This window comes from Equus przewalskii, chromosome 8, assembly GCF_037783145.1.
Source record: "Equus przewalskii isolate Varuska chromosome 8, EquPr2, whole genome shotgun sequence".
Taxonomy (NCBI): domain Eukaryota; kingdom Metazoa; phylum Chordata; class Mammalia; order Perissodactyla; family Equidae; genus Equus; species Equus przewalskii.
Window position 1 is genome coordinate 83,157,130 of NC_091838.1, and position 10,692 is coordinate 83,167,821.

A 10,692-nucleotide genomic window follows, 5' to 3' on the forward strand; every position below is an offset into this window, starting at 1 on the left:
GTCTGCTCCCCTGGATGGCTGGGTCCTGGCTGTTCCACTCTCAATTGCTGGCCCTTTCTAGAAATCCCACTCTTAGGTCCATTTACAGGCAATGTTTCTGGATGTGTGTTAGGGAGATTGCAAAATTCTGATGACATAAATCAAAGAAGATCTAAATATTTGGAGATATATACTCTGTTGATGGATTGGAAATCTCAATACAGTAAAAATGTCAACTCTCTTAGAAATGATTTATAGATTTAATGAATTCTTATCAAAATCCAGACAAGTTCACTCTAAAATTTAGGTGGAAATGTAAAGGCCCCAGAAGAGCCAGTACAATGTGAGAAGCAGTGGAGAGGGAGAGCCACTCTTTCCTGGGTTAAGGCCTACTCTGTAATCACAGCGATCCAAACGGTGTGGTTTTGGTGACAGACACATAAATCAATGGAGAAGAATACAGAACTCAGAAATAAACCCACACAAATAGCCCAATTAACTTTTTTCAAAATTGCAAGAGCAATTCAATAAAAGATGTTGGAACAATTGGAGTTTCATTAGTAAAAAGATGCACCACAATGTGAACCTCATGTCTAATATAAAAAGTCACTCCAAATGGATCCTGAAATTAAAGGTTAATCATAAAGCTATAATTTTTTTGGAAAAAAATAAGAGAAAATCTTTGGATATAAGACTAGGCAAAGACGTCATGTACATGACACCAAAAGCATGATCCATCAAAGGAAAAACGGGTATATTGGATATTATAAAAATTAAAACTTTTAGTCTATGAAAAACTTCTAAGAGGATGAAAAGACACACTACACTCTGGGAGAAAAGATTTGCAAATGAGATATCTAGCAAAGGATATGCATGTACAAACACAAAAATTCTCAGAACACAGCATTAAAAATAAAATCCAATTATAAATGGACAAACTCATTTGTCTAACACTTTAATGAAGAGAGTGGACATATGGCAAATTCGCACATTCAAAGAAGTTCATCATCATTAGTCATGAGGGAAATGTATGTTAAAACCGCAGTAAGATATCACTATGCCTCTATTGAAATGGCAATTAAAAAATAATAATAAATAAAACACTAAACACTAGTGAGGACACAGAAAAACTGGAACACTCCTGGATCCTTCATACATCGTGGAATAGAAAATAGCACAGCCCTTCTGGAAAGTAGCTTGGCAGCTTTGTTTTTTTTAAAAAAAATTGGACTTGCCATATGATCCAGGAATTGCATTCTTGGGCATTTATTCCCCTACAAATGAAAACTAATTTTCAAGAAACTTATTCCAGAATGTTCACAGCAATTTTATTTGATAATTCCCCCAACTAGAAATGACCTAATGTCCAACAACGGGTGAATGCTTATGCAAACTGTGGCAATCATACCATGTAACACTGCTTGGCAATAAGGGAAGGGACTATTGATTCACACAATAAAGGGAATTAACTTCAAGGAAATTATGGTGAAAAAAGAAAAACTCAAAATGATGTATACATATGATTCCATTCACATAATATACATGTGATTCCATCCGTATATTATTGAAGATTCTCTTCATGTTGTGAAATAACATAGTTATAGAGATGGAGAACAGACTATTTGTGCCTGAGATAGGGATTAGGGGCTAAGGTGGCTCGAATGAATATAAAGTGGTAGAATGAAGGAGATTTGTGTTGATGGAACAGTTTTGAACCTTGACTGTGTTGGTGGTTATGCAAACACATATGTGTAATAAAATTTTATAGACTTATCCACATACACACACACACAAATAACTGGTAAAATCTGAACAAGATCACTAGATTGTACCAACATCAAATTCCTGGTTTCAGTAATGTACTACAGACTCACAAGATGTTAACTTTGGGGGAAGCTTGTGAAGGATGTGGAGGACCTACTTATACACTTACTTGCAATTTTCTGTGAATCTCTAATAATTTACAAATAATGAGTTTTAAAGAGATTTCTTAGCCTCATTTAGGATTCATGTGACCCAGTTATGAGCAATGAACCCAGATGGGTACTCTGGGGGAACTCTTGATTGAGAGCACTCTGGCCAATTCCTGTGTTCCTGTCTGATGCAGCACCCATTTCCCAAAGTGGAGCAGCAATCTGTAACCACAAAGTCACTAGGCTGAGACCCCAACAACATCATGGAACTACTGACCACCATTGGCCTGCCTACCTCTGGATTTCCCTAGACATGGGAAACAAAATCTCTAATCATCAGCAGCCACCATTATCTGGTTGCTGTGACACAGGTCCAGTAAAAATGATTTGGGAGGGGCTGGCCCTGTGGCTGAGTGGTTAAGTTGGTGCGCTCCGCTGCAGCAGCCCAGGGTTTCGCTGGTTCGGATCCGGGGCATGGACATAGCACTGCTCATCAGGCCAGGCTGAGGTGGCATCCCACATGCCACAACCAGAAGGACCTGCAACTAAGATATTCAACTATGTACAAGGGGGGATTTGGGGAGATAAAGCAGAAAAAAAAAAAGATTGGCCACAGTTGTTAGCTCAGGTGCCAATCTTAAAAAAAAAGATTTGGGATAAAGAAGGGTTAGTGAGGTGTGCTCTTAACTGGGGGCACTTCCCCTCTCCCTGTGTTGGTCCACCATAGAGTGACTAGTGATCAAGGCATCTACTTTCCTGACTGAATTAGGAGTACATGAGCACTGGAAGCCTATTGGCTTTGCTAACTGGTTTCTCCCAGTGCCAATCTCAGGCCCCAGAATATGGCATGTGTTTGTACATTGACTGGAGGAATGCATGAACAAAAGTCATCTGTCAAAATTGCTGACCCAATAATGATTATCCTCTTGCCAAGATACCTTTCCAGGGTACATCCAAGCCTCTCCCCCCAAACTTCTCCCACATCCTCAGGAGATGCCCAAGGCCTACAGTAAACGGTGATTTCTGAACAATATCTGGATCATAGGAGATGAGATCTGGGGTACCTGGCTGAACTAGTTGGTTGTGGGGTCACAATTCCCTCTAGAGAGTTTCTTGTCTTGAAAATGGAGATGTGTCAGGATAAGTGATTACAAGGGCCTTTTCACTCTACTCTGCAGATTCCATTCCAAGAGAAAGAATTTCACAGTGCTCAGTGCATTGACTTGAGCTGACTGGGAAGGTAGGCTGCAGCAAGGGATACTTGACCTGGACTCAGGGATTCTGAGTACCCTTTTAATGACTCTGAACCCACACAGATGTAGCATGGGAGCTTGCAGACAAGTAGAAGAAGAATATGACACTGGAGCAGAAGACAAGGGCCAGGATCTGAGGCCCCTTGTAGGGACATATGAAGAGCCTGGAGATAGTGCTGGGGCGACAGTGAGCCAAAGGCCCTCAGAGGATGCTCCCTGCTGGAGAAGGTGCTGGTGGGACTGGGCACACAGCTAGCACCTGCAACCAAGATTCATCCCTAGCTCTGCCCTGGCCTTGATGCATAGCCTGGCAAGCCTGGACCCTCGGAGAGCCCGGGCTGTTCCACTTGTGCAAAGTGCTGGCTGGACAGTGTGTGACACCATAAGCAGGGCCCATGGGAAAAAACAAGGGTAGCCTGGGGTCAGGGAGAGGGGGGCTGGTGGCGTGGCCGACCCAACAGTAGAGACGTGACTAGTTGATGGCCCGGAAGGTAAGGAGGGGGAGTGTGGAGGGCATCAATATGAACCGGTAGATCATCTTCACATCCTCTTGCGTTAGCGTCTCCACCACGAAGTTTTTCAGCACCTAGGACAGAGGCGCGGATTCCCCGAGACCAGCGGATCAGCCCCACGGTCCTGGCCCGGCTTCCCCCGCCTTCCAGGGCCCCGCTACGTGGGCACATCTAAAGGAGAAGCCCCCGGTCTCCAGCCAGGCCGCCCAACAGCCTCGGCCTCCCGCCCCACCCACCTACAGGCCACGCCCAGTCCGACCGCCTCCAGTCCCGGCCCGCCCCGCCCAGGCCCGCTCACGTGGTGCAGCAGAAGCAGCATCTCCACCTCCGCCAGGCGCCGCCCCAGGCACTGGCGCAGGCCAAAGCCAAAGGCCAGGTAGGGGAACCTGGTGCTGGAGGCCCTGTTGTCTAGCCAGCGCTGGGGATGATAGCGCTCGGGCCTCACGAACACGGCAGGGTTTCGACCCAGGGAGTAGAGCAGCACCTTGACTGTTGTCTGCAGGCAGGGGAGGAAGGGCAGGGTCAGCGGCCCGCTGGGCGAAGGTCACGTGGGCTTGGTGGCTGCTGGAGGGGCTGTGGGGCCTCACTCACCCCAGCCGGGATGTGGTAGTTCTGCAGCACCAGATCCGAGCTCACCTCTCGCTCCAAGAAGACACCCACCGGGTACAGCCTGTGGATAGGGGCGCCCGACAGGGTCCTCAGCTGTGACGGGGCCGTCGCTTCCCTTCCGCAGCCTTCCTAGCCAGGACACACCTGCCAGGGGGCGCTCCCCTCCGCCCTCACAGGTGGCTTCTGGCACCAGGAGGTCCAGATCATGAGGAGCTGCCTCCGTGCACCTCCTGAGATCAGCCAAAGCTCCCCCAGCCTGAGCATCCCCGGGCCGGGGAGGACACCGCTGAGGATGGCACCCAGGACACTGAAGTGGGATCCCAGAGGAAGAAGCGCCCGTCCCCTTAGGGAGAGGAAGAGGAGGTGCTGGGGGATGGGGCCTTGGGCAAGGCTGCTTATCAGCCCCGGGATCCCTCTCTGCAAGCCCCAGTGAGGCTGCTCTCCAAACGGAGCCACCGCAGTGGGGGCAGCCAGCGTCTGCCACACCTACCTCAAGGTCTCCTTGAGGGCCACGCCCAGCAGGGGCAGCTCCGTGGTCGCCCTCCGGGGATTTTCAGAGATCCCGGCCTCGGCCACCAGGCTCTCCTGGCGAAGGGCCTGCTGCACTTTGGGGTTCCGAGCCAGCTCAAAGAGGGTCATTAGTAAGGGGTAGGCCGTCTGCAGGAGCAACAGGTGCAGGGCTCAGACCTCAGCAAAGGCCATGCACCTCAGACCCAGGCCACCCAACCCAGGAAGACGGCCTTCCCCTGGGGGCACGGTTGTCTCAGACCCACTGTGATGTGCATGCCCAGAGCAGGACAGAGCCTGGGGATGTGAGACCTCGAGATCCTAACACCCATCTCATCTCCTTTCCCTGACTTGCTCAGGAAAGGAGTCCCATCTCAGTGAGGACCCAGGCCTCCTCAGGGCCTGGTTCTCACTCTTCTGCGGGATGGGAGGGGCTCACTTTTGCCATTTATTTCAGGGAAAGGGTTCAGGAGTCCAGGTCCATCTGCTCTCCATGGGTGATCTCCTCTGGGCATCCACAGGCAAGCCAGCCCAGCCATCATGGTCATAGCACGAACTGGCCACCCCGGAACCCCAACCAGTTCTTCCTCCTGACTCATTTCCATGTGTTGGGAGAGGCGCCCACCAGGCCAGCCCGAGATCTGGGGGCTGAATATCTCCTGAATGCCAGTCCCCCGGGCAGTGTGCCCCTGGCCTCGCCTGACATGCAGCAGTGGCCTCCCACTGCCCCTGAGCTTCAGGCCCTGCTCTACCTGGTGGCACACAGGGACACTTAGGGAGCAGCTCTGACCAAGATGCTCTCCCACTGCCTTCCTCCAGCCTTGGAGATGGGCCTGGTGCCCGAGGCCCTTCCTGATGGGGCCCTGACCCTCGCTGCCTCATCTGCCCAGTTGCCCTGTGTCCTCCACTCAGCCTCCCTCCGTCGCTCGCTGTCGGCTGTTGGAGGCCCTGCAGCACTGCCCTCACCTCCTCCTCTTCATGGCCTGTCCGACTTCTCGGTGGTTCTTCCACACTCAGCTGAAAGGCCCCCTCCTCCCGGGAGCTTTCCCAGAGCTGCCCCTGAGACATGCCCTCCCCTGGGCTCTCTTGCGGTGGCTGCGTCTCAGCCTCTGCTCAGGGAGTTTCTCACTGCTAGTCTGTGCCCTGCTCAGAATCCCGGGGCTGGGGCCAGAGCAGGCCCTCCAAGATGCTGACAGATGAAGGCTGGGTCTGAACCGCGAAGCTTCGGCTACACTCCACACCCTGGGGCTCGCCCTGCCCACCATGCTGGGTTGCCATCTGTCCTCTCCTCCAAGAGCTGGAGGCCTGTGCTGTCATCAGTTTGTCCCCTCCAAGGATCTTTAGTGACAGCCAGATGTCACCTGTCACTGGGAAGGGTCCCCTGTGCAGCCCTCCAGCTGCCTCTCTGCCCTTCCTCCTCTTCCCAGGACCCAGACTGTCCCACTGGGGTCTGTGTGGCTGCACGTCCCCAGGCTCTGTCCACTCTGCACTCTGCCTGGAGCTCAGTTTCCCACGTAACTAACTGCAAACTCCGTCCCTTCCAGGGTGGGCTCCTGTGTTCCCTCCCCTCCAGCCTTCCATCAGTTCAGAAGCTGAGGTCAAGGTCAGCAGTCTGGAGGCACAGTGACTGGGGTGAGGGGCAGGTTTGGAGAGGGAATATGCAGGAGACAGCCGGCATGGGAGGGTGCTGCCTGGGGTTAGGAGGGCCCCCTGTTCTCTGGGCAGGGCTGGTTGCTGGCCTGACCGTGTCCACGCTCCCGGCAGTGAGGTCAATAGAATTGGCCCGGATGGCATCCAGGCTCATGTCCGCACGCAGCAGCAGCTCCGCCACGATGCCACTGTAATGCCGTGGGTGGCCGAGGGCCAGCTCCTGATAGATTTTCTGGATGGAATTGTTGGCTGTGGGGCACAGAGATGGAGGCCCTGGGCCAGGTGCTGGGAGGCACTTCATGCTGTCCTCCGACCCGCCAGCCCTCAGCACCCCCAAGTCTCCCTGCTCTTGTGCCGGGTTCTAGGGATCAGCCCACAGATCACTGCCAGCTCTCTCGGGGACACAAAAGCCACAAGCCCCTTATGTGGCCTCAGTTCTCCTGGACTGTGGTAAGTGGAAGTTGGGGAGCCTCGTGTCCCCACCACGCAGCACTGGCCGGCCCCTGGGCCTCACCATACTGGAAGATGTAGTCCCAGGCCTCAAAGTGCTCCTTCCACGCCTTGGTGCTTGTCCAGCGTGACAGGCTTCTGGGCATGAACATGAGCTGGACGGTGGATTTGAACATGGTCTCCAGAGCACGGATAAAGTGCAGGCTGGCAGGGCTCGGGCTGTGGCCAAGGAGGCCCAGCCGCTCTCCAAAAAGGGCTAAGTTGCTTGCTGCAGGGAGGATGCCATTGCTGAGCCTAAGGCAGCCGGGGCCTCACAGCTGCCTCGCACCGGCCCTCCCGCCCCAGTTCCTGGCCTCCTCCAGTGTCCCCGAGCCCGCACTGCCCCTTGTGCCCCACACCTTCTATGGTGTAGTGGAAGATGCTGGGCCAGGCATCCAGGGTCAGACTCCCCCGGGCATTCTGCAGCACCTTCGATTTCAGGGCCTTTGAGAAGTCCCTTGCCACCCCATCCACCATGGGGATGTACTTCTCAACAGCCTGTGGTGACAGCACGTCTGGGTTCAGCCGCAATCGGTCATAGCGCCATTCGGGCCCGTTTCTGTCGAGCCAAGAGCAGAGCTTCAGGGCAGCCTGAGTCAGCAGCTGACCCCCAGCCCCAGAACCCCATCTTCCTTATCCCCAAAGGGAAACGAGCGAGGCCGGGAGCTGCTCCTGGCCCTCGGGGGCAGGCTGTCGCCTTTGGGCCCCAGCTGCAACCCTTTCTTCCAGCGAGGTTGAGAGTGCTGTGCCCAGGGTGCTCAAGTCTGCAGTGGGGCTGGGACCAGAGCTTCTGGCAGGACGTGCTGTGTGGGCTCACTGAGTCTGCTCGTGCAAACTTGCAAGCCCGTGCCCGGCCCACACATGCGCCATCCCGGCCCTCCCTGGGTGTGGAGGCCTTTTCTCCGAGGAAGGAGGCCGGCCCTGCTCTCCAGCTTTGCCCACCTTGCTCACTCCATGCCCCAGAGAGGGAGAGGCCCTTCGCGACCTTCCTCTCCCCACCCTCCCCGTTCCTGAGAATGTGGCCTCTGGCCGGTCGCCCCTCCTCCTCTCCCTCTACGGTCTCCAGCTCCTCTACGGCAGGAACCAAATTGTGCGTCTCCTTAATGTGCTCAAAACAGAGCCCAGAGCACATGAGGGGCTCCAGGGATGTCCTCATGAGCGACGGAGGGATGTGCATTCTCAGCCGGGGTGAAGCGCAAACACCTGCTTTTCTGCAGCGGCTGCCTGTAGGTATTGAGAACGAGCACGTGCACACACATGCACATATGACACACAAGTGCAAGCACGTGCACACAGCAAGATGCACACAGATGTGCACACACATCTATGCTAACACAGAGGACACACATAGGAAAACACACTTGAACGCAGACACACAATTCTCACATTCACAGTGCACAATACACTTACTCAGACACCCAAAACATGCATGCACACGCAGACTCACATACACACATGCACGCAGGCACACATAAACCCACATGCAGGCACAAACACACGTGCAAGCACAGGAGACACATGACCAACACAGGCAGTGGCACGAACACATACACAGCACACACATGAGCACAAACACAAGAAAGTCAACATGGGCAACCACATATCCATCCACACACATGTAGCACCATCCACACACAGGAGCACATGTGCACACACACGGCACGCATTCTCAGGCAAGCACAGAGGTCCACACAAGCAGACACCGCAGATGTGCATGCCGCTGCTCACCCAGGCTCCTACCCTGAGCTCAGCCTCTGGGCAAAGGCGCCATCAACCTGCTGTCCACTGTCTCCCCATCCCCAGGGCTCTCCCCTCCTGAGCAAACTCTGTCTCAACCCCAAGACCCTTGGGGCCTGCGTGGAGGGGGCGCTCCCCCATGGTGGCTGCCATCCTTAGTCCTCTCGCTCTGCAGAAAGGGGCCCACCTGTGTGGCTGCTCCCCTTCCCCAGCCCCAGGGCACGATGCCCCCATGGGATGGGCACTCATGCATCGGGGGCTGTGTCCCCCTCTCTCCACTCGCCCAGATAGGCCCCAGGGCAGGCTTGCTTTGGGGTCCTCCCCGTCTCCCTCGTCTCTGCACCCAGGCTGCCCACCTCCCATCCCAACTGGCTCTCACAGCAAGAACACACCATATTTGTGCCCACAATGCTGTCGGTAGGCCAGCCAGGGCCCCACGGTCGCCCGCCTTGGGTGGTGGCTCTCCACCTGCTGCAGCCTCTTCACATCCTCGGGCAGCATCACAAACACCGTTTGTGTCCCTCCCATGTGGTACCTGTGGGACAAAGCGCAAAGCCCTGCTGTGGGGCCGTGTCCTTCCCTGTGCCCGCTGGGCAGAAGCAATCCAGACTGTCTCCTGCTGACCTCCCCGTTCTCCTGGACTGGGGCTCAGAACAGGCGGTCCTCTCGCTGTCTCACTGAAGCCTCTCCCACTCTAGTGTCTGCGTTCTGTGCACTCAGCGGCAAGCCGTGGAGTGCTGCATCCTCACCAAGAGCCACTGTCTCCACCAGCAGAGCTGCCCCCTCCCCACCCCGCCGGCCTTCCTGAGGATGCAGAGCACAGGGGCCTGGCGGGGATGCAGCAGCTCAGGGCGCCCAGCAAGCACTCACGGTCGGTAGGGACAGAGGCTTGGCGTGTTCTCAGCGCGCAGCAGGGAGGGCCGTACCTGAAAATCGGCCCCAGCTCCTGGAAGGTCTGATGTATCTCCAGGTGAAGGTTCTCGGAGCCCTGCTCCCTCCAGATCTGCAGCACCCTCATCCACCTGTTTCCCGGACACTCGGGTATGGCTTCGAAGGGCAGCACCGCCTTCGGGGCGGGAGTGGCTCTGGAGCCCAGTGAGTGTGCCCAGTGCAGGGACAGCAAGGACCCTGCCAGACGCACGTCTGCCTTCGCCCTGAACGCCATCCCTGAGCTCCTGACCCTCCTTTCAGCTCAATCCTTTTATCTCGCCTGAAGGCTGGACTGGCTGACTTGATCACGTCATGGAAGAAGTCAGCCCTGGACCCAGCCAGGAGACCTGGGCAGGGGTCAGGGCTGGAGGCCTCCAATGGGAAGAGGCAGAAAGAGATGGATGGGCACCTAGTGGGGCAATTTCGCAAGGCCTGCTGGGGGTGGATATCAGCGCAGGCGCAGGGTCTGGATGGGGGCTGAGTGGGGGTGGGTGGGGCAAGAGGGCTCTTCCCACTCCCCAGTGGGGGAAGGAGCAAGATGGATGGTCCCTTATCTTATCAAGAGATGAGAGGGGACCTTGGGTAGTTTCATCTCCTTCCTACATGGCCCAGGACAGGGAGGAGTTGGGAGGGGTTTGTGCTAATTTCTTTAGTCCACATGCATTTTATCTGCTAGTCCCCAGGCCTTGTGTTGGGTGCAGGGAGTGGAGACATGAGCCAGCAAGGGTCCCTCCCAGTGAGGGCTTTCAGTCCCGTGAGAGCAGTTAGGGGATCCAGAGACACAACTGGGGGGGCACTGATGTGCCCGGGGCCGAGTCTGTCGGGGCTTGCACTTCCAGCTAAGGAGAAGTGAAGACCCAGGAGACAAGGGTCGCTGAGGGCTGGCTGCAAGCCACTCCTCAGGCAGAGATGACAGGTGCCACTTGCCTTGGTCCGTGCTTGCCCCCGGGGCCCTGTGCTCTGGCCACACACACTCCTTCCTCATCCTAAGGCTTGTCTCAGAGGTACAGACTCTGAGCTCAGGCAGATGGCGGGAGGAGCAAGGTTGTGAGTGGGGGTGTGGACGTGCGCTACCCGCTCTCCCAGGCATTCTTTCCAGCAGGCACACAGTGG

General features: G+C 55.2%; 1 protein-coding gene across 2 annotated transcripts; it reads right to left on the reverse strand.

The window, feature by feature from the left end:
• Positions 1-918: 918 nt before the first annotated feature.
• LOC103544682 (cytochrome P450 11B1, mitochondrial-like) lies at positions 919-9,840 on the reverse strand. 2 transcript variants are annotated; one of them, XM_070631195.1, is made up of 9 exons: positions 9,576-9,840; positions 9,029-9,184; positions 7,272-7,471; positions 6,938-7,141; positions 6,518-6,672; positions 4,757-4,923; positions 4,249-4,327; positions 3,956-4,153; positions 919-3,731 (listed from the first exon to the last, which is right to left on the reverse strand). In XM_070631195.1, exons 1-9 carry the CDS (start codon positions 9,812-9,814, stop codon positions 3,618-3,620), a joined length of 1,512 nt encoding a protein of 503 aa, XP_070487296.1. In that variant the 5' UTR covers positions 9,815-9,840; the 3' UTR covers positions 919-3,617. The 2 variants fall into 2 exon arrangements, with proteins under 2 accessions (XP_070487296.1, XP_070487297.1); XM_070631196.1 differs by lacking the exon at positions 9,029-9,184.
• Positions 9,841-10,692: the final 852 nt, after the last annotated feature.